General features: G+C 39.4%; 1 protein-coding gene across 2 annotated transcripts in view; it reads left to right on the top strand.

Annotated features, from left to right (window-relative positions):
* plxna2 (plexin A2) overlaps window positions 1–24,655 on the top strand; it is a 519,114-nt gene that overhangs the window by 481,400 nt on the left and 13,059 nt on the right. For both annotated transcript variants that reach the window (XM_079558784.1, XM_079558785.1), the window contains exons 27-29: window positions 8,298–8,397; window positions 21,632–21,822; window positions 24,363–24,532. In XM_079558784.1, the coding sequence (XP_079414910.1) occupies window positions 8,298–8,397; window positions 21,632–21,822; window positions 24,363–24,532 (461 nt within the window). The remainder of the gene's footprint in view (window positions 1–8,297; window positions 8,398–21,631; window positions 21,823–24,362; window positions 24,533–24,655) is intronic.

The following is a 24,655-nucleotide window of genomic DNA, read 5'->3' as shown; positions in this document are numbered from 1 at the left end:
GAGCTGTACCACCCGGAAAACGGCCATGAATTATTCAAAAATCAGGTTTAATAATGTATTAAGGTCTATTTTTCTGTGGAAGATTTTTCTTTTTCTTTTTTTTTTTTCAAAGATAATGAACTGTATATTTAAACGGTTTGGGAAAAAAAATCTGAAACATTCTTCGAGTTGAGCACAAACCACAAAGTACTGATAAAAGAAGCCCAGGATATAAACACACATGAACTAGTCACATAAGTTTAAAGCAGGTGTCTTAGCATGTTGTGTTTTTTGACTTAATCATTGTCCGTGAGTGGAGATAAATAAAAATCACTGAAACTTGGCTGTAAATACTATTTAAGTGGTGTTAGCTTTGCCCGTTAGCCTGTTAGCTTCTTCTTCGTGATTCCATTAGTGTGTATTGGTGACTCCGACCCAGTGGCAGCGACGTTGCAATTGTGGTTTTCTGGCCAGAGACACCGGGGGAGATTAAAAACCCCTCAATCACCCCATTAACACTTGTTGCTTTAATTGCCAAGGCAACCGTTCTGAGCTAAATGTTTATCGACCAACCAGAGGGCCAAGAGTCGGATCCTTCCCATACACTGCTTGCTCCAGTTGTAGCTTAAAGAGGGGGTGTTCTGCTTTTGTCAGTCCCATAGCACCAGTCTATATCTCACTACAATGATGACAAACCTTCTGTTGGTCTGTAAATGCAGTAAATTAGAATAACTGCCTTGTATAAAATGTCTCTCTCAAAATGGCTGTAGTGAATGTCTTGAAATAGGCCTCTGTCTCTTTAAGAACCTCTGAGCCTTTAGACACGCCCCCTCCACACGCTGTCTGTGGCATCAGTGGGGAGGGGGTTCTGCTGAGGAGCAGTGGTTGGTTACTCGGCCGGTGACGAAAGCTCGGAGGCGTCTCCAGGAGGTGGGGGCGTTCCTAGGAGGACTCAGGCAAACCTATCCCTAAAATGGCCGCCATCAGAGTTTTTACAGATGACTCAAGAATTACGTGAATGTGCCAAGGCAACACTTCAGGCATGTTTTCAATGAGGGAATGACAGAATAAAGTTTAAAAAAGTCCATTTTGCATAATACCCCCCCTTTAAGTAGGTTGTTTCTGGATCAATATCTGGCATATCACTGCGGGTTTGCTGTTTCAATCCCAAATGATTGAAAAAATGGATCTCTTCAATCAATCAACCATTTTGTTTTACAGGTTTAACACATAAAACATGACTGTCCCTGTTGGGTGTCGTTGAAAGTGGGACCACAGCCAATCACTATAGCAATAAATGCCTTAAAATAAACTAGAACTGGTATAGATACCGACGGCATTGCGTCATACAAGGGGGCGTGGCCTCGCAGTTGGGAAGGAAGCATGTTTTGGGAAGCACCGTTTTCCACTCTTTTAGCTGTTTTCTGGCAGAATATAAACTTTTATCACACACAAATAAAGCCTAAATCGGGCCCGTACTGGATGTTTTTATCACAGCAGGTTGTCCGGTAGAAGTGAAAAACCGGCAGTGGTAGCTATCGTTAGCATGTAGCATGATGCTAACATGATAGCATTATGTTGTTTATGGGCTGTTGAACCACTTTACTCCTCTCCATGTTTTTGCATCTTTATTGGGTAGAAAACTATATTCATAATCCAGCATTTGTTAAATTAGTTTTGGAGTATTTAGAAAGTTTGTTTTTTCTTTCATTTATCTTTGTTTTCCCCCTCTGGCTGCTTCACACATGACCATATATGGGTGATTGCCATATATGGTCAGAGATGCCGTCTGTATAGATACAGACGGCATCTCTGGAATCACCCATATATGGTCATGTGTGAAGCAGCCAGAGGGGGAAAAAAACAAAGATAAATGAAAGAAATAATCCAAAAAACTTTCTAAATGAAAGAAAATGAAAAAATCTAAACTTTCTCTAATTATTCAAAACTACTTTAACAAATGCTGAATTATGAATATAGTTTTCTACCAAATAAAGATACAAAGACATGAAGTGGAGTAAAGTGGTTCAACAGCCCATAAATACATGAAAAAAACGGAGAATGCTAACATGATGCTACATGTTAGCATTGGGCTAGTGCTAACGGTTAGCTAGCGCTAGCTACAACTGCTGTTTTTTCACTTCTACAGAACAATCTGCTGTGAGAAAATATCCATATGGGCCCGATTTACACTTGACTTTATTTGTATGTGATAAATAAGTTCATATTCCAGCAGAAAATAGCTAAAAAGAGGGAAAAATTGTGTTTCCCAAAAGATTCTATTTTCCCCCTCGGCGAGGCCACGCCCCCTTCTATGACGAGCTGCCGTCTGTATCTATCTAAAAACGTCACTGCTTATGAAAAATGCATTAAATCACAGTTGTAAAATTCCTACATTCTTTGTCTTTTATCAATATTAGCAACTTTTTTTCATTGTACTTTTTATTGCACTTCTTAATAGCACTGTAATCGCATGATTGTAGGATTGAAAAAGAAAAAGTTTTCCACTTCATTTAACTGACGATATGACTAAGCATCATCTCAGCCCCGTGTAAAGACCATAACTCACGAGAAACCATGGCTGCTAAAGAAAATGGCGACGCCTTATCCCCGTTATCCCTCTACACCCCCTCTTTACCGTGCCATAAGTGCGCTGTTAAGTTAAGTGTGGCAATCGCATATATTTAACTACCTTTTATTCGAGAGCATTACACCCACCTTTCTTCCCCCTAAACTCACTCGCTTCAAAGTGGGAGTGAAGTGATGGCGGCGCGTCAGAAAAAGCCGAGGGTTCTTTGTCGTCGGGAACCTCTGAAGGAAAGAAGGTGCTCTGTCTCCCATTCATGACACGCCGTTTTTTTTTACACAAGGCTTCATGTCTGCGCCGTTCCCTTTGACCGCGATCTGCTCTAATGCTATTATTATGCCGTGCTCCCCCTTTTCGCTCCTTCTCACGCATAAGGCAGATCCACTCGGCTTTCGAGGCTCTTTCTGCAGATGAGGCGCTTGCTTTTTCTGCACTTTCTCTTCAGTGTCATACAAAGCGCGTTTTGTCCAAGGTTGTGTTGGATGTCGATGAGTTACGGCTTTTCGTGGTTCAGAAGTCAAGGAACAGCGAGCTAAGATGTTCTCATCAGCTGGTTTTCTATGTACGTGTGCTCGATTTTTTTTTCAGCTTTACCCCAATCCAAAAGCTTCTGGGAAAAAGGTGTGAAAATAGCGACAAAACTGAGACGAAAACAAGGATGAAAATGTGAAAAAAGTGAGAAAAAAATTGAGAAAAAATGACAAAAAATTGACATAAAAATTTGACAAAAAAGTGAGAAAAATTTGACGAAAAATTGTGAATAATTTGACGAAAAAGTGACAAAAAAGTGACAAAAAAATTACAAAAAAATTACAAAAAAATTACAAAAAAATTACAAAAAAATTACAAAAAAATTACAAAAAATGGACAAAAATTTGACAAAAATTGATACGAAATTGACAAAAAAGTGAGAAAAATTTGAAGAAAAAGTGACAAAAAAATTACAAAAAAATTACAAAAAATTTACAAAAAATTTACAAAAAATTTACAAAAAAATTACAAAAAATTTACAGAAAATTTACAAAAAAATTACAAAAAATTGACGGAAAATTGAGAATTTTTCTGCACTTTCTCTTCAGTGTCGTACAAAGCGCGTTTTGTCCAAGGTTGTGTTGGATGTCGATGAGTTACGGCTTTCCGTGGTTCAGAAGTCAAGGAACAGCGAGCTAAGATGTTCCCATCAGCTGGTTTTCTATGTACGTGTGCTCGATTTTTTTTTCAGCTTTACCCCAATCCAAAAGCTTCTGGGAAAAAGGTGTGAAAATAGCGACAAAACTGAGACGAAAACAAGGATGAAAATGTGAAAAAAGTGAGAAAAAAATTGACAAAAAATGACAAAAAATTGACATAAAAATTTGACAAAAAAGTGAGAAAAATTTGACGAAAAATTGCGGGGGAAAAAGGACAAAAAAGTGATAAGAATTTGACAAAAAAATGTGAATAATTTGACGAAAAAGTGACAAAAAAGTGACAAAAAAATTACAAAAAATTTACAAAAAATTTACAAAAAATTTACAAAATAATTACAAAAAATTGACGGAAAATTGAGAATTTTTCTGCACTTTCTCTTCAGTGTCGTACAAAGCGCGTTTTGTCCAAGGTTGTGTTGGATGTCGATGAGTTACGGCTTTCCGTGGTTCAGAAGTCAAGGGAACAGCGAGCTAAGATGTTCTCATCAGCTGGTTTTCTATGTACGTGTGCTCGATTTTTTTTTCAGCTTTACCCCAATCCAAAAGCTTCTGGGAAAAAGGTGTGAAAATAGCGACAAAACTGAGACGAAAACAAGGATGAAAATGTGAAAAAAGTGAGAAAAAAATTGACAAAAAATGACAAAAATGGACGTAAAAATTTGACAAAAAAGTGAGAAAAATTTGACGAAAAATTGCGGGGAAAAAAGGACAAAAAAGTGATAAGAATTTGACGAAAAATGTGAATAATTTGACGAAAAAGTGACAAAAAAGTGACAAAAAAATTACAAAAAAATTACAAAAAAATTACAAAAAATGGACAAAAATTTGACAAAAATTGATACGAAATTGACAAAAAAGTGAGAAAAATTTGAAGAAAAAGTGACAAAAAAATTACAAAAAATTTACAAAAAATTTACAAAAAATTTACAAAAAATTTACAAAAAATTTACAAAAAATTTACAAAAAATTTACAAAAAATTGACGGAAAATTGAGAATTTTTCTGCACTTTCTCTTCAGTGTCATACAAAGCGCGTTTTGTCCAAGGTTGTGTTGGATGTTGACGAGTTACGGCTTTCCGTGGTTCAGAAGTCAAGGAACAGCGAGCTAAGACGTTCCCATCAGCTGGTTTTCTATGTACGTGTGCTCGATTTTTTTTTCAGCTTTACCCCAATCCAAAAGCTTCTGGGAAAAAGGTGTGAAAATAGCGACAAAACTGAGACGAAAACAAGGATGAAAATGTGAAAAAAGTGAGAGAAAAATTGACAAAAAATGACGAAAAATTGACATAAAAATTTGACAAAAAAGTGAGAAAAATTTGACGAAAAATTGCGGGGGAAAAAGGACAAAAAAGTGATAAGAATTTGACAAAAAAATGTGAATAATTTGACGAAAAAGTGACGAAAAAGTGACAAAAAAGTGACAAAAAAATTACAAAAAAATTACAAAAAATGGACAAAAATTTGACAAAAATTGATACGAAATTGACAAAAAAGTGAGAAAAATTTGAAGAAAAAGTGACAAAAAAATTACAAAAAATTTACAAAAAATTTACAAAAAATTTACAAAAAATTTACAAAAAATTTACAAAAGATTTACAAAAAAATTACAAAAAATTGACGGAAAATTGAGAATTTTTCTGCACTTTCTCTTCAGTGTCGTACAAAGCGCGTTTTGTCCAAGGTTGTGTTGGATGTTGATGAGTTACGGCTTTCCGTGGTTCAGAAGTCAAGGAACAGCGAGCTAAGATGTTCTCATCAGCTGGTTTTCTATGTACGTGTGCTCGATTTTTTTTTTCAGCTTTACCCCAATCCAAAAGCTTCTGGGAAAAAGGTGTGAAAATAGCGACAAAACTGAGACGAAAACAAGGATGAAAATGTGAAAAAAGTGAGAAAAAAATGGACAAAAAATTACAAAAATGGACGTAAAAATTGGACAAAAAAGTGAGAAAAATTTGACGAAAAATTGCGGGGGAAAAAGGACAAAAAAGTGATAAGAATTTGACAAAAAAATGTGAATAATTTGACGAAAAAGTGACAAAAAAGTGACAAAAAAATTACAAAAAAATTACAAAAAAATTACAAAAAATGGACAAAAATTTGACAAAAATTGATACGAAATTGACAAAAAAGTGAGAAAAATTTGAAGAAAAAGTGACAAAAAAATTACAAAAAAATTACAAAAAATTAACAAAAAATTTAGAAGTCAGAGGTTCAGAAGTCAAGGAACAGCGAGCTAAGATGTTCCCATCAGCTGGTTTTCTATGTACGTGTGCTCGATTTTTTTTTTTTTTAAACAATGGAAATCCAAGGACAGCTCAAGAAAACCTGCTGGTGAATAGGGAATGAAGTTTGATTTAGAGGACTCTGAAACTTGTCCTTGTTGATTACTAATATGAATATAAGTTTTCTTTACCTTTTCATGTGGAAATAGGACATGTAAAAATGGACAAAATTGCCTATATTTATAGTGAGGAGAAGTGAATAATCATGTGTAATACCTAGCTTAAAGGGGGGGTACTATGCAAAATGGACTTTTTCAAGCCTTCCATCATGTTATTCTGTCATTCCCTCATTAAAAACATGGCTGAAGTGTTGCCTTGGCACATTCACGTATTTCTGAGTATCTGTAAAAACTCTGATGGCGGCCATTTTAGGGATAGGTTTGCCTGAGTCCTCCTAGGAACGCCCCCACCTCCTGGAGACGCCTCCGAAGCTTTGGTCACCAGCCGAGTAACCAACCACTGCTCCTCAGCAGAACCCCCTCCCCACTGATGCCACAGACAGCGTGTGGAGGGGGCGTGTCGGAAAAGGCTCAGAGGTTCTTAAAGAGACAGAGGCCTATTTCAAGACATTCACTACAGCCATTTTGAGAGAGACATTTTATACAAGGCAGTTATTCTAATTTACTGCATTTACAGACCAACAGAAGGTTTGTCATCAGTGTAGTGTGATATAGACTGGTGCTATGTGATTGAAAAAAGCAGAATACCCCCTCTTTAAAGACTTTTAATTGGACTGTATAGTGGATTGTTATTGGGCTAATACTGTATGTATGAAAATGGAGTCTTTGTTTCAAACCGGCCACTTGCATGAAAGAGAAATGAGGTTCAAAGCTGAGGTGAATAATATAATCACTATTCTTTCTGATCTCATCAAATTCATAAATGTATAACACATGTAGTCAAAACTCTGTAGAGCTTAAATAAATGTAGTATTTTTCATATTTATCAACCATCGCTCTCCAATTCAAAGCAAATATTACAAAACATAAAACTAAAGTAAGCTTGGATTTGAAAAAAAGCATCTCTTTCCACACTTTCTCGTTGCTGTTTTTCGCCAGCAGCTCGTGCGGTTCACAGTTGTTTTCACTTAGGTCGGCGCTGTGCATTTCTGTGGGGTATAAACACGCTGTTCTTACTTTTGTAAACAACACGGTCCCTTTTGGCTGCTCTTTCCTTTCGGGGGGGCTGTTGGAGCACATCCTATATCCCATCCTACGTTTTCTGGTCGTGGGAAAGGCAAAAATCATAAATTATGACTCTGCTCGCAGCCTTTTTATCATTAAGTAGAGAGCCACACTTGTTTTTTGCACTTTGTAATAGTACAAGTATTAGTAGGGCTGTGCAATTAATCGAAATTCGATTACGATTTCGATTACAACAGTAAACGATTACAAAATTAGCATAATCGCAAAAAATCGATTATACATTTTTTTTTATTTTTATTTTTTTTTTTTTTTTTTATTTTTTTTTTATGTTTTTTTTTTCAAATTTTTAATTTTTTGATTTTTGTCACTTTTTTAATGGATTTTTGTCTTTTTTCTGCTGGATTTTTGTCACTTTTTTGATGGATTTTTGTCTTTTTTTATGGATTTTTGTCACTTTTTTTTTATGGATTTTTGTCTTTTTTTATGGATTTTTGTCTTTTTTCTGCTGGATTTTTGTCACTTTTTTGCTGGATTTTTGTCACTTTTTTGCTGGATTTTTGTCTTTTTTGGGGGGATTTTTGTCACTTTTTTGCTGGATTTTTGTCACTTTTTTGCTGGATTTTTGTCTTTTTTCTGCTGGATTTTTGTCACTTTTTTGATGGATTTTTGTCACTTTTTTGATGGATTTTCGTCTTTTTTCTGCTGGATTTTTGTCTTTTTTCTGCTGGATTTTTGTCACTTTTTTGCTGGATTTTTGTCACTTTTTTGCTGGATTTTTGTCACTTTTTTGCTGGATTTTTGTCTTTTTTGGGGGGATTTTTGTCACTTTTTTGCTGGATTTTTGTCACTTTTTTATGGATTTTTGTCACTTTTTTGCTGGATTTTTGTCACTTTATTGATGTTTTTTTTTAAAGGCAACAAATAATCGTTTGAATAATCGTGATTTCAATTATGACAAAAATAATCGTGATTATTATTTTTTCAATAAGCCCTAAGTCTTAGTAGTAACAGAGGCAGTATCTGTAGTAGAGTTTCAGCTTTGACCAAAATAATAATGTGGAGTAAATCCTGGTGCACGTTCTCAATAACCTGACGTCTTGTTTTCTGTTTTAAGGTGTCCGATCGCTGTGTGGTGGCTCTGGTTCCCAAACAGACCTCGTCGTACAACATCCCCACATCCGCCAGCATGTCCCGCTCCTCCATCAGCCGATACGGTGAGTGTTATTACATTACACACTGCTATAATGCTCCCCTCCAGCTCAGCCATTATCATTCTTACCCCGCAGGATGGCATTAGGTATAGCCCCCATAGGCCGCATACATGACAATCCTGCTTAGGTAATTATCCCAGAGACTGGTGCAGTGGAGCCTGGCAGGCAGGGCTGTCACTGATGCTCAGCGTCACCGACTTAGACAATGCTATATCTTCATCAGGAACACAGAACCTGCTCTGGTCTTTTGTTTCCTTCGTGCCTTTAGAATTCTTCATTCTAAGTCGCTCTGAAAACTCACAGCCAGCCCCTGATGTACTTGACACATTGTAATCCATGAAGCTCCTCTGAGTTTCAAGTCCAGACACTTTTCATCAAACGTGTCCTGATGCAGCACAAGTACTTCTTATTGCTTCAGACAGCTGCCACTGTTTTTAGTTTCTTCTCTAAATGTTTTCCTTTATACCACAGCAGCAGGGGCTGATTTGCACCCTCTGATGGCATTTTATATAATTATGTTTTCTAACATTAACATCATAAACAGTGAGTTATGACTTTGCTGGTCTGACAGTGGAGCAATTCACTTTGTAGCATATTTTAAGTTTATGCTGAAAACACAAAGGCTACGGGGTCCAAAGTAGTTTTAAAGTTGCACTATGCAACTTTTTAGCTGAAAAAAGTTGATATTATTGCGTATATGATCTTTCAGTTACTCAGCGGCTGTATAGATACAGACGGCATCTCGTCATAGAAGGGGGCGTGGCTTCGCCGAGGGGGAAAATATAATCTTTAGAGAAACACAATTTTCCCTCTTTTTAGCCATTTTCTGGTGGAATATTATTATTATTATTATTATTATTATTATTATTATTATTATTATTATTATTATTATTATTATTATTATTATTATTATTATTATTATTATTATTATTATTATTAATTTCATTATTTATTGAAACAGGGACAATGTACAGAACCATTAGTCTTTACAAGAGGAGATGGTTTGTACCAGATTTAGCTCAGTAGCTATTTTCCATCCTCAGTCCCTGGACAGGTGTGAACATAAAGCATTACAATTACAATCTATAAATCCAATCTACAATAAAATCACTGTATAAAATACGTGAACTTATATATGTATGAATGAATATGAACTTGTTTATCACATAAATAAAGTCAAGTGTAAATCGGGCCCATGTGGATATTTTCTCACAGCAGATTGTTCTGTTGAAGTGAAAAAAACGGCAGTTGTAGCAAGCGCTAGCTAACCGTTAGCATTAGCCCGATGCTAACATGTAGCATCAAGTTAGCGTTCTCCGTTATTCATGTGTTTATGGGCTGTTGAACCACTTTGCACCTCTCAATGTATTTTTATCTTTATTTCGTAGAAACTATATTCATAACTCAGCATTTGTTACAGTAGTTTCTGAATAATTAGAGAAAATTTACATTTTTTCAAAATTGTTTTTCCCCCTTAAAGGGGCTGGAAGCAAGTTTGCCATTTTATACTCACTACTGCCACCTCAGGCCATATGTGTAACTGCACCTTCTATATTAAGCTCGTGCATGACGGCAATTCGGGCCGAAGTGACACATTTTTGAGTGACCGTACAGGATTTTAGAGGCAGTTGTGGTGAACAGGTCTGAGCTCATTCTACACATTAGGACATGGAGGAACATGTAGGGGGAGGAAAATACTTAATTTTAACATTTTTAAACTCCTTATAGTCCCTTTAACTGTTTTCAAAAATGACCATACATGGGCGATTCCAGAGATGCCGTCTGTATCAATGGGTGGTTCGTTTTTTAGTGCTTCTGGTAGGTTTTTGGAATGGAATGTATATGTAACGTGGATGCAAAAACCTAAAAAAAAAACATCCGCTGGGTCACGGAAAGGTCGTGTACTATTAATAATTTATCTTTTTCTTTACATAAAAAGTTGCAGAGTGCAGCTTTAAGTTTGAATGACGGATAACACAGTGACAATAAGCAATGGCCATGTGCACAAACGTTTATCATCATTCAAATGTGTGTTTCCCGTCCATCTCTTTCCGTTAGAGAATTATTTGTATCTAATTTCTTTATGCCTCCTATCACATCTTCGGTTAAAGCAGCACTATGTAACTTATGCCCCTAGAGGCCATAAGCACCATATTGTACGTCCAGTTACACAATGGAGATCATTTTTTTTCGCTCAAACTTGACTGTAAACACTGCCAAAGTGGGGCTAGCCCGCAGTTAGCTTTACCCGTTGGCCTGTTAGCTTCTTCTTCGTGATTCTACTAGTGTGTATTGGGGCCTCTGACCCATAGGCAGCAAAGTTTCAATTGTGGTTTTCTGGCCGGAGACACCAGGGGGGATGAAAGACCCCCCAATCATCCCATTAACACTTGTATTACCCCCAGAGGAACTACGGAAAGGATTTATTAAGGTTATCAAGTTACTTAGCACTGCTTTAAATTTTAACTAGCCTAATCCAGCGATCACTACTCTGAAAACCTTTGCTTTGAGGACACTCCGGGACATGCTTAAATGCCCTTTTTAGCAGCTGCGGATCACAATGGCACAATAGTGTGATTGCTAATAGCCGCATTCTTGTAAGTGACGTCTCCGTAATCAATTCCACTTTTAGTTTGAACACATCTCTCCGCGCACATCCGACATCATGTCACACTCCCACTCGCGGCGCCTGCTGCCAGATTTGGCTGCGGTGCCAGACTCCGCCGCCGCCGCCGCCGCAGCAGCACCACGCGCGTCTTGTGATTGCTAATTATTCCGTGTGAATGATACTTGACATAAACACGGCGAGATGAGTGAGCGCGGCCAATTATAATCGGTGAGAATAGCGCGTGAATAGTGACTTTAGCGCTGCTTTTTTCCCTACTGGGCAATTAGATCGACTATTTACCCGCATTAAAAACAGCGGAGTGCTTCTCAAAAGTGTTAAATAATGAAGGGCCGGGAGAAGTTTATCAGAGCTGACCTTTTTGAAAATTGGACTTTTGCAAATGAAGTGGCAGTGAGTCTCGCAAAAAAAGCTGGGAGGAGAATAATTGGGGCCAGGAATAAATGTTAAAATGGCTTCACTGTCCAAAATATTCGATGAAATGCATGGGTCGTGTTCCGCAGGTGTTGATGATGATAGATCCACAGTTTGAATACGAAAGCTTTCATTTTAATGCAAACAATGCTTAAATATTAGATACACAAGTGCCAGTTTCTCCCCCCCCTTGTGTTTGGTTAGTGCTAGATGGTCTGCTCCGGAGGGCAGTCTGCTGACACAAATTAAGGTTAGGGCCAGGGAAATGGTTAACCTCTTTTTGTCATTTTTTTAATCAATTTTTTGTCATTTTTTGTCACATTTTTGAATTTTTTTCATCCATTTTTTGTCATTTTTTTGTCAATTATTTATCAATTTTTTGTGACATTTTTGCCACTTTTTCATCAATTTTTCGTCACTTTTTTTGTCACATTTCCATCATTTTTTGTCATTTTTTGTCACATTTTTGAATTTTTTTCATCCATTTTTTGTCATTTTTTTGTCAATTATTTATCAATTTTTTGTGACATTTTTGCCACTTTTTCATCAATTTTTCGTCACTTTTTTTGTCACATTTCCATCATTTTTTGTCATTTTTTGTCACATTTTTGAATTTTTTTCATCCATTTTTTGTCATTTTTTTGGCAATTATTTATCAATTTTTTGTGACATTTTTGCCACTTTTTCATCAATTTTTCGTCACTTTTTTTGTCACATTTCCATCATTGTTTTTGTCATTTTTTCGTCCATTTTTTGTCACATTTCTGTCACTTTTTTATCACATTTTTGTCATTTTTTCGTCCATTTTGAATACATTTTTTGTCACATTTTTGTCATTTTTTTAATCAATTTTTTGTCATTTTTTGTCACATTTTTGAATTTTTTTCATCAATTTTTTGTCATTTTTTTGTCAATTATTTATCAATTTTTTGTGACATTTTTGTCATTTTTTCGTCCATTTTGAATACATTTTTTGTCACATTTTTGTCATTTTTTTAATCAATTTTTTGTCATTTTTTGTCGCATTTTTTAATTTTTTTCATCAATTTTTTGTCATTTTTTTGTCAATTATTTATCAATTTTTTGTGACATTTTTGTCATTTTTTCGTCCATTTTGAATACATTTTTTGTCACATTTTTGTCATTTTTTTAATCAATTTTTTGTCATTTTTTGTCACATTTTTGAATTTTTTTCATCGATTTTTTGTCATTTTTTTGTCAATTATTTATCAATTTTTTGTGACATTTTTGCCACTTTTTCATCAATTTTTCGTCACTTTTTTGTCACATTTCCATCATTGTTTTCGTCTCAGTTTTGTTGCTATTTTCCAGAAGCTTTTGGATTGGGGGTAAAGCCAAAACTGGAGAAACTGTGCTCGGTTCAGGTGGGAGTTAAGGAGTTGACCTTAAGGATTATGGTTAGGATTAGGATTATTTGTATTTTTAGACAAACCAAGTCATAGATCTATACAAAATTACAGCAGACCGTCCCTCCGGAGCATACGATCTAGCACTAACCCTTGTGTTTTGTAGTCATTTTTTTGTGTGGCGCTTGTGTTGTGTTTCCGTGGCTCAGGAAAGCTGCCTCTCTGCTGGCGTGTTCTCGTCTGTCATCAATCACGGGCTGGCACAGCTGCACCTCCGCACCTGCTGAGGGAGCCCGACCAATTTACTGTTCGGCACTTAAGCGTCTTCACTCATTCACACCCGCGGCGCCGCAGCCCGACTCTGCCCCGACCTCCATCCACCGACTCAAACTGCCCCTCTGATGCCCGGCTGGGGAGGAGGGGGAGATCTGACTGCTTTAGTGAGATTATGAAGGGACCTCAGTGCGAATGAAAGACTGTGGAGACGAGTGCAGCCTGTGGTCGGGGGGACAGGGCTGCAGCCACACAGAGCGAGCGTGTCCCATCCTGTGATCTGAGCCCAGTGTGTTTTCAGTAAGAGGAAGATATACATTTACTGACCTCGAATCAGCGTCAAATATAGGCTACTTACAGCAAAAAGACAGCAAAAAAACTGCTCTTTTGAGGACGTTTGTGACTAGTTCTAGGGTAAATCTCACTTGAAATAAGAAAGTAAAACTGCCAATGAGATAAGACCAATGTTCTTACCCCATTGGCAAAGAAAATTACTTGAAATAAGGACAAAATGTATTGAAACGAGTCAGAAACGTCTCAAAACAAGTGAAATCATCTGGGTCAGGAGCCCACCTACACCTTTCATTGTCAAAACATCTCAAATTCGGATTATTATACTCAAATTGAGACTTTTATACTAATCTACTTCATTACTTTTTTGCAGTGTACCGGTCAAAAGTTTGGAAACACCTTTCATGTATTGGATTTTCTTTATTTTATGACACTGTTTACATTGTGCGGTTCATTGAAGACATTACACTATGAATGAACACTTGGGATGATGCAGGAAACAAAAAAGGGTCAAATAACTCTAATTTCTTAATGCGCTTCATAAGGTCGTCCCTGAAATGGTTTCCAACAGTCGTGTGAGGTCAAAACCGTCTGTCAAAACCAGATGTTAGATATCAGTCAGTAATAAGAGCAAAAGGCATTCCCCTTTATTTGTTGCCCCCCCAGTCGTAGGGCAGCCATTGGAGCTGCCCAAATCACATCGCACCAGCCCCTCACTGCAAAAAGTATTGAACTAGATCAGTATAAACATCTCAATTTGAGCATAATAATCCAATTTTTGGTTGTTTTGACTGGTTAAGTTGTTGTTGGGCATTTGTCCGAGATTATTTCACTTGTTCTGAGATGTTTCTGACTCGTTTCGATACATTTTGTCCTTATTTCAGGTCATTTTCTTTGCCAATAGGAAAGAAAATTGGTCTTATCTCATTGGCAATTTGACTTTCTTATTTCAAGCGAGATTTACCATAGAACTGGTCTGAAATGTCCTCAAACAAGCAAAGTAAACTTGGTCCGATCAGGAAAAGTGTCTAAATGAGTGAAAACCGCTCAAAACAAGAAACATTTCCTCAATTCAAGTCATTTAAGCCAATGCTTGATATTTACTTTTTCTAGTGCTTTTAGCTCCTCCTGCAGGTGGTGGGTCCACAGAGGGACGGCCTCACGATTCTAACCGGGCCTGTTGGTCTCTCATAAGGATCTTCTGAACCGCTCTTTGTCTGACCCGTCACCTATAGGACCTGTTTGCCCTGGGAGACCCTACAGGTGCTCAAACCCCTCCACCACGTTAAGGTGGCGGATCCAGGAGGGGGAAATAAAAAACAACACATTAAAAAAAAAAAATCAAAACGTTTGACCGGTACTGTATATTAAGAAATGTAAAGTTTTTTTATTTAAAAAGTTTTAGCAGTGTTTGTGCATACTTGACTTGACTTGACTTTAATCTTTATTCAAGGGACAGTGACAGAGACATGAAGCTCATAGAGACAGAGATGAACTGCAGCAGATATCGCTGGTTTACATCTGTAGTCCCTGGTACAAAATAAATGAACAATGCACATTCCACAAATGGTACAACAACAATATCACAATGGTGCTTTGAAAGAATGTAATAAAATAACAATATCATAATGCTCTAAACTTCAGCCAGCTTAACAGTCACATCCGTCAGAGTCAGACAGTTTCACATCAACATTTACCCGTTTTACTTTGCATCAGTCCTTTCATATTCCCTACACATTAAATTCAGTCGAGAATGACACATTAAAAGTTACTTTTCCACACGCTCAAAGGGGGTCATTTATCAAGGCTGGTGCTAAGTAGCAAGTGGAAGATAAAAGATAATCCTTTATTGATCACAATGGAGAAATTCACTTGTTACAGTCGGCACGCAAGAAGATCACTCAGGGTGTGCAAAAAACAGACAGGAAATAGAAACAGTTAAATAGTATAAAAAACGAGCTATCTTATGTACAATAAGTAAGGCAAAAATCTTAGGGGGCAGAAATATAACAATAGGGGGATAATAGTAAATAAAAACAGGATAAAAAATTACAACAGGTTATGTGAGTAGAATATCAGGGTGTAAAGTTACAGCCCTAGTGCAGGATGTCAATAAGTGACATACACACTGCAAAAAGTATTTAACTAGATCAGTATAAACATCTCAATTTGAGCACAATAATCCAAATGTTAGTTGTTTTGACTAGTTAAGAAGTTGTTGGGCATATGTCCTGGATTATTTCACTTGTTCTGAGATGTTTCTGACTCGTTTCGATACATTTCGTCCTTATTTCAGGTCATTTTCTTTGCCGATGGGGAAAGAAAATCGGTCTTATCTCATTGGCAGTTTTACTTTCTTATTTCAAGCGAGATTTACCCTAGAACTGGTCTGAAATGTCCTCAAACAAGCAAAGTAAACTTGGTCCGATCAGGAAAAGTGTCTAAATGAGTGAAAACCGCTCAAAACAAGAAACATTTCCTCATTTCAAGTCATTTAAGCCAATGCTTGATATTTACTTTTTGTAGTGCAGGGAGCTGAAAAAAGTATATGGCTGTTTGCGGATATGGTGTACCATCAAAATTAAAATGTGAAACAGCTTGTAATCAAGTTTTTTCTGATATTTAAATGAGAGAATGCTGCGCAACTAAAAAAAAAAGCTGTACAATTGACTCCGTGCTACTTGTTTTGCACATGAGTAAACTTGCTTTACAATTTTCTGCACTGTTTCATTCACTCGATTTGGTTGCAGTCAGCTCCAACTGTCGCTGCCCCGGGGCGGACTGACCAACAATTCACTCTGCCACCACACTCATAGGCGAGGCAGTTTAAACGTCTTGCTAAAAGTAAGCTCCAGATGCAAACAGTGGGTCAGATGAATAGGACAAAGTCTATAGTCCGAACAAACAGCGCTTCAAAGAGGAGAACTAGCAACAGGTAACGCAAGACGACACAATATCTCAAGCCTTATGGTTCGCAAAAAATTAGCCCGGGACTTTTGGGTCAAGACCGGCCCTCCAAAAAAAAAAAAACAGTCATATTCAATGCAATAGTCGAGGTGATGAGCAAAACAATAAACCCTTGGCTTGAACTAAAACAGTATAAGCTACGAATCGAGGACAATAGTTGCATTTTGTTTCTGCCGAATTCAAGCTAACGCCTCAGAGACTCAACACTTTCATCTTTTCATTTATAACTTGAAGGAACTTTTGTAAAATGACTTAACAATCTTAAAATGTGCGTTCCGTTAATGAAGTTTCACTCGAGACTGCAACACAAATAAACGTCTCAAAACCGACCAAATTATCGCACTGTAGATTCAAGATGAAACGGTAAAACTCACCACGGAGTTACAGAGGTGTGGAGTGAAGATAGAAATCCCAAAAAGGCCAAACATTATAAATCCTTTCAATGGAAACTAGAAGATTTCCAAACTGCGCTGACGACGAGGGCCAAGACTGAGTCACCTGACAACTCCCAGCATGCACTTCTTTGCAAACATTTTTCTAAAATGTATAAGAAATAGAGGTCTGAGGTTCTGTGGGTCCTGGAGGGAGTTACAATGAACTATTTCCTCTTATATTCGCAATGTGAGGGGCATGAGTGTTATGTCCCAGAGACCCATCGCTCATTATACAAGATTATCTGAACCATGACTCAAGAAAGCGCCACTAGAGGGGTATAAAAAGCGTCATATCCCTCCGGTGGAGAAGTTGTGCAATTGCATATATGTAATGATAGAGATTCTGTCGGCTTTTCCCGTTAATTGTGGGCCGGTGTCAGGTATCATCTCCACTGGCTCCCGGTGGCGTTTAGGGTGGACTTTAAGGTCCTGATGTTTGTTTTCAAGGCCATCAATGGTCTGGCCCCGGCCTACCTCGCCGAATTAGTAACGGTCTACGAACCAGCCAGAACTCTGCGCTCCTCTGAACACACCTCCCTCGTCACTCCCAAGTTCAAATACAGAAAGTTTGGAGGCCGGTCATTTGCAGTGCAAGGCCCAAAGCTGTGGAACGCACTTCCATTACAGCTTCGTAACATCACAGAGCTGAGTGTTTTTAAATCACAGTTGAAGACACATTTTTTCAGGAAAGCCTTCGATACTTAGCCACCGACTCGACTGCTGTTTTTAAGTGTTTTTGTATTTATTTTTGTCTACTATGATTCTTGTTTTTATCCTGGAAAGCGCTCTGGGCACCTTCTGGTTGTTGTTGGGCGCTATACAAATAAAATGTGATTGATTGATTGATTGATCATGGGCCTTATTTCGGTGTGATTGGCCCATCCGGCCCGAAAGTACGTCGGCCCACCGGGAAAAAACTCCCGAATCTCCCGATGGCCGGTCCAGCCCTGGTTCGCAGCGTAAGGAAGCTACGCATTACAAAGATGACGCGCTCCTTTTCCCCTCACCATCAATCGCCCGGTGACCATAATGCGTTTTGCTCGATCGGTGTCTATATCCCGCCTTCTTCTGAAAAGCTGCACTATCTCCCGCCATTCCCGTGTTGTTTGTCTGGGCCTTTTGAAGCCGGTTGGAGAAGGATCTTCATCGAGATCCTCAGATCCCTAATCTCCAGAGAGCCTTCTGCCAAGAGGAGTAGATGCCGACTAATTAGAGGAAGCCCGATCAGCGTGAGTCCGAGCCCGTCTGTGAATGTGAGAGGCAGGACGAGAGGAGGATGTATGGATGAGAGGGGGAACCGTCGCGGTGCTTTTTTTTGCGAATTAGCGGGGCCTTTGATGCATTGATTACAGGGTGACAGACTGGCGTACGGCGGGGACGAGGCAGGACGCGACCAATTTCGAAGTCTTTTAAGAGGAGCCAGAGACGACCACGGCAATTAGAGAAACATGGAGGGGCTCTGTATGGATGTTTGGGAAGACTCTGGTTTGGATCGCTTCGATATTTGTGTGGTCAAAGCAGCATTTCAGACATACAAGAAGTACTTTTTTTTGTTTCTAAACTCCACACATACTGCAATCTATTGTAGTGGGCTTAAATAAAGGATTTTTACTGGGAGTCAGAGCGCCTTGGATCCTCTGTTTTATGTTTTAAAGGAACAGGCCACCGTTTTTCCACACTGAGATATGTTCTTACCTGAGCTTAGACGAGTTGATCCGTACCTGTCTGGTCTTTGTGCCCATGGAAGAGCGCGGTAGCTTCTTACCTCACCACATTTGGAGCTATAGGAATATACTGGGAAAGGCCAAATGCTAACAACATCTTTAGTCTTTTTGCGTGACTGAAGGCACACAGTTCTTCCATCCTGTGATATGTTCTTACCTGAGCTTAGACGAGTTGATACGTACCTGTCTGGTCTTTGTGCCCGTGGAAGAGCGTGGTAGCTTTGGAGCCATAGGAATACATTGGGAGAGGCCAAATGCTAACAACATCTTTGGTCGTTTTGCGTGTACTGAGCGCACGCACAAAGACCAGGCAGGTACGCATCCACTCGTCTAAGCTCAGGTAAGAACATATCTCAGTATGGAAAAACAAACAAAGTTGCGTTCAGCTGTTAGTCCTGAGCCGCTGCCACTGTGGGCCAACCTCACCAGCATGTTTTTGGAGGTAGGGGAAACCAGAGTACTGCCTTCCGTGCTCCTCTGAAACGGTGCAGCGCCTTCTGGGTTTGTCCCTGTTTCAGAGCATGGTGTCCTGCACTGTTCAACTCCTCCACCTCCTTCATCAGTCTTTCACCATCTTCTGAGAAGAGAAGAGTAAGACGAATATAATCCGTCTTATTCTCCAGGGAACGTCCATTAGTCAGAACAACAGTAGGGATAGAAGGCTTGTGTGGCTTAGCTGTGATTCTTGCCCGGATACCTCCTCATTTGTCTAATTTTTGTTTCCTGTAGCGCCGCTTTTGCTGCCTCCACTGTGCTGTAGGTTTGGGGGGCTCTTGGTACCTTTTCAGTGTTTCATTCTATACCTGTTTTATATTAGTATATTAGTATACTCAGATGTTGGACTCAGCGATCCTCTAACCCAGGGCTTCTCAACCTGGGGGTCGCCAGAGCATATAGATAAAATATATATTTTAATATTATTATTATTATGGTGTCGTAGCGTACATGCTATTTTACCAGGGTGCCATTAATTGTTCTAACTTTAATTCATTTTTGTTTTAGCCATTGTTTTTTAAGAGTTATATAGGTTATAGGTTTTTTTCCATCATTTTTTTGTTGGGTATTCAACTCATTTTTGTAACTTTTTCATCATTTTTTCATCATTTTTTATCACATTTTTTGTCTAATTTTTGTCAATTTTTTGTCATTTTTTTGTCATTTTTGGTCATTTTTTTATCACATTTTTGTCATTTTCTTGTGACATTTTTGCCACTTTTTCATCAATTTTTCGTCACTTTTTTGTCAATGTTTTCTCACTTTTTTGTCACATTTCCATCATTGTTTTCGTCTCAGTTTTGTCGCTAGTTCCACAGCTTTTTTCCCGAAGCTTTTTGACTGGGGTAAAGCCAAACTGGAGAAAATGTGCTAACTGTTATAATGGGGGTCGCGGCTCCAAAAGGTTAAGAACCACTGCTCTAACCTTTCAATACTTTTAGCTTTGGCCACAACAGCAGCTATTTTCTGTTCTTAGCAGCAAAGCAAAAGATGAAAACACTTCAGAATGACAAACTGTCCTTAAAACAATATTTTAAAATCAAAATCTAGAAGCCTCAATCGTCCAGGTCGATCAACGTCACAAAGTCTGATTTTAGTCCGTTTTAAGACGATCCAGTTTCTTCCTCAGAGCTGTTTTCTTACTGCATCACATGGCAGTGCACAGATGTTAGAAATCAGTCATCACATTCCAGATCACTGCTGCTCCATGATGTTTTTCAAGCTCATTTTTCATACTACAAGTTACTGTCATTTTGTGAAAGTGACGCACCAGTTGTGAATGGTCTGAGCTTTCCATCACATCGGTCGAAAAGTGTGATTTGTCTGTCCTCTGTTCTGAAATATCCACTTATATTCCGTATAGTCAAACATATTTTCAGCAATGGACAAAAATGGCCGTCTCTGAGGCGATTCGTCTAATGATTTAACCGAACAGCATTACTTCTAAAGACACGGCGAAAACACCGCTTTCCCGAAAAGCACTCTTTACTGAGTATATGGGGGGCATGAACCTAATTTGGATTGAATTTTAAACAGTCTTCTTCGCTTTGGTGCGGAGCCAGACGCCACAACATCCTGTAGCTCTCATCGCTGTGTGATGAAATTAACCCCGCGCTGTAATTTCCTGCTCCGTGCCTTCGAGGATTAATTTTCAAAATGAGCTACAATGAACGGAACAAAAATCTTTCTGTGTGCGGCTCGGTGGCGGAATCTGCGGGAGTGTGTCTAATTCGAATACCCCTTTACCGCGGGACACGTCGTAAGCCGTTTGCTCTCTCTGGTAATTGAGGATGTTTTTAGTTTAAGTTTAAAAGTTCCGTATGATTCTGAACATGCTGGCTTTTATTTAAGGCGAGACACTGCAGGCGAATAGGGAAAAAATGTATATTTACAGATATCAATTTGAAACTTTTGCTGTAGATCATTGGCATAAATGTGAGGAAAAAATATATTGCAAGTTTCCTGTCATTTTATCTTTTCATATAAGAACAAGGTGTTTCATGCCTAAAAATGCCCCAAATTTCCCGACTTTTCGGCGACGAAATCTGAATAATGGACAGAGCTACATTCAAATTTATGGTTTCATTTTATTGATAAATGAGTTACCAAGACTTTTTCAGAGGGGATTTTGGATTTCTTGTTTAGTTTTAAAATAAGCTGTTTTTTAGTGGAAAATTTTGTAAAAATTTAATTTTCGCCTCATTTTTTGACATTCAAAACTCAATAAATGGGGCTTAAGGGATTAAATAATAAAAAATCCCTCTGAAAAAATCGTCCAAATATTGTTCAGTCCAAGGCTGGAAAATGTGAAGTCTTTAGGTCCGACTGACGTGGACATAGTGTCGCCACAATGACAGAAAAATGTGTTTTGAGAAAAAGGCCCTTGAAATTGCATTCTCCCATATAAGTCTATGGGGGAACATTGAATCAGCGCAATATTTAAACATGTTATTGTGAAGATTAGGGATATTTTCTGTTTCCGGGTGAAAGCTTGTATGTTCAGAGACCAATTTGGCCCAAAAAAAAATTGAGTTTTGCCTGTAGTGTCTCCCCTTAATAACATATAAAGCCAATGGTGCACAAACATGTTTTCAAAAGGCCATAATAAAGTGATAAAGTCGTTGATGTTCTTCTCATGTTTCGCAGACTCTTCCTTCCGGTACACGGGCAGCCCGGACAGCATGAGGTCCCGAGCCCCGATGATCACGCCCGATCTGGAGAGCGGGGTTAAGGTGTGGCATCTGGTGAAGAACCACGAACACGGAGACCAGAAGGAGGGCGACCGAGGCAGCAAAATGGTCTCCGAAATATACCTGACCAGACTGCTGGCCACAAAGGTACGAAAACAACTCACAGGTTTTTAATCTTTTCTTGAAGTGGTGCCAGCTGTTTTGCTAAATTACCTTTTTTTTCATGTTCATAACTAGGGATGTCACGGTTGCCGGTGTAGCGGTAAACCCCGGTAAAAAAGTTGACAATAATAATTACCGTCTTGTTTTTGAAAGAATATTTTACCGCAAAGTGAGCCTCATGAGGCGCCGTCTCCTCTGCTGAAGCTGCCGCAGGCGCCTCTGGAGCTACAACCAAAACTAAACTTTCTCTGAGCTGGAATCATGTCCGACACGACGGCGCAGGATCAGCCTCAGAGACCGAGCCTGAAGTCTGGACATGTTTGTGTGTTTGAAGAAGCTGAAGGACAGTTGATAGAGACAGGCATGACCGTCTCCCACAGCTCTATAGCAGGAAGCTAACATTAGCGTGACCGTCTCCCTCAGCTCTATAGAAGGAAGCTAACGTTAGTGTGACCGTCTCCCTCTATAGCAGGAAGCTAACGTTAGTGTGACCGTCTCCCTCTATAGCAGTAAGCTAACGTTAGCGTGACCGTCTCCCTCTATAGCAGTAAGCTAACGTTAGTGTGACCGTCTCCCTCTATAGCAGGAAGCTAACGTTAGCGTGACCGTCTCCCTCTATAGCAGGAAGCTAACGTTAGCGTGACCGTCTCCCTCTATAGCAGGAAGCTAACGTTAGCGTGACCGTCTCCCTCTATAGCAGGAAGCTAACGTTAGCATGACCGTCTCCCACAGCTCTATAGCAGTAAGCTAACATTAGCGTGACCGTCTCCCTCTATAGCAGGAAGTTAACGTTAGCGTGACCGTCTCCCTCTATAGCAGGAAGCTAACGTTAGCGTGACCGTCTCCCTCTATAGCAGTAAGCTAACGTTAGCGTGACCGTCTCCCTCTATAGCAGGAAGCTAACGTTAGCGTGACCATCTCCCTCTATAGCAGGAAGCTAACGTTAGCGTGACCGTCTCCCTCTATAGCAGGAAGCTAACGTTAGCGTGACCGTCTCCCACAGCTCTATAGCAGGAAGCTAACGTTAGCGTGACCGTCTCCCACAGCTCTATAGCAGGAAGCTAACGTTAGCGTGACCGTCTCCCTCTATAGCAGGAAGCTAACGTTAGCGTGACCGTCTCCCACAGCTCTATAGCAGGAAGCTAACGTTAGCGTGACCGTCTCCCACAGCTCTATAGCAGGAAGCTAACGTTAGCGTGACCGTCTCCCACAGCTCTATAGCAGGAAGCTAACGTTAGCGTGACCGTCTCCCACAGCTCTATAGCAGGAAGCTAACGTTAGCATGACCGTCTCCCACAGCTCTATAGCAGTAAGCTAACGTTAGCGTGACCGTCACAGCTCTATAGCAGTAAGCTAACGTTAGCGTGACCGTCTCCCTCTATAGCAGGAAGCTAACGTTAGCGTGACCATCTCCCTCTATAGCAGTAAGCTAACGTTAGCGTGACCGTCTCCCTCTATAGCAGGAAGCTAACATTAGCGTGACCGTCTCCCACTATAGCAGTAAGCTAACGTTAGCGTGACCGTCTCCCTCTATAGCAGTAAGCTAACGATAGCGTGACCGACTCCCTCTATAGCAGTAAGCTAACGTTAGCGTGACCGTCTCCCTCTATAGCAGGAAGCTAACATTAGCGTGACCGTCTCCCACTATAGCAGTAAGCTAACGATAGCGTGACCGTCTCCCTCTATAGCAGGAAGCTAACATTAGCGTGACCGTCTCCCACTATAGCAGTAAGCTAACGTTAGCGTGACCGTCTCCCTCTATAGCAGTAAGCTAACGTTAGCGTGACCGTCTCCCACTATAGCAGTAAGCTAACGTTAGCGTGACCGTCTCCCTCTATAGCAGGAAGCTAACGTTAGCGTGACCGTCTCCCACTATAGCAGTAAGCTAACGTTAGCGTTTTAGCTGAAATGCTGATGTGGGACTGAGGGAGTATGTAACGAGTCGCCCCATAGTGCGGCTGCAGCGCCACCGCCAGCATAAGCCGTGTCGTGATATAGACGGTTTATCTTGTTCAAAAATATTCTTCTTCTGGCGCTATAAATAGTCCATGTAATACCCTCGAAACGATCAACAACACATCGTTATAGTTCCTTTACTTAGATGTGAAAAGTTGCACTTTTGATAAAGCTTTGTCTGTATTTTTTTAAATGTAATAAGCTCTGTTAAACTTTTTTGAAACTATTTCCGTTTGTGCAGGACTATTCTGAACATATTAACACACATTAATGATAATTTTGGTCACAATAACCGTGAGGTAAAATTTTCATACCGTGACAACCCTATTCATAACTTCGTGGCTCTATTGGTTTGTCATCAAAAACATACTTAGATTTGTGTTTCTACATTTCCAGCTCAGCTTTAAAATGCCTAAATGCTTTCCTTCCACCCCCTGATGTTCCGACACCTTCTAAAACCTTCTAAACTGTGCTGCACTCGTCTTGTTTGAGTCCAGATGTTTTGTTTGCTCGGAGAATAGCCCTGCGTTGCACAGCATTAACTTGAACCGTCTTGCGCTCGGTTTCAGGGCACGCTGCAGAAGTTTGTGGACGACCTGTTTGAGACGTTGTTCAGCACGGTGCACAGAGGCAGCACGCTCCCGCTCGCCATCAAGTACATGTTCGACTTCCTGGACGAACAGGCCGACAGACACGGGATTCACGACCAGGATGTGAGGCACACGTGGAAGAGCAACTGGTAAGGGCTGTGATGAGCACGTAGGGGGCGGGAACCTCTGGGCACCTCACGATTCCATACGACATGCGATACAAGGCTTGCGATAACGATAATCTCACGATACGCCGATACTGTGATAATCGA

The sequence above is a fragment of the Gobius niger genome, assembly GCF_951799975.1.
Source record: "Gobius niger genome assembly, chromosome: 6".
Classification (NCBI taxonomy): Eukaryota; Metazoa; Chordata; class Actinopteri; order Gobiiformes; family Gobiidae; genus Gobius; species Gobius niger.
Note: the sequence above shows the minus strand (reverse complement) of the source record. Positions and strands in the feature narration are given on the sequence as shown.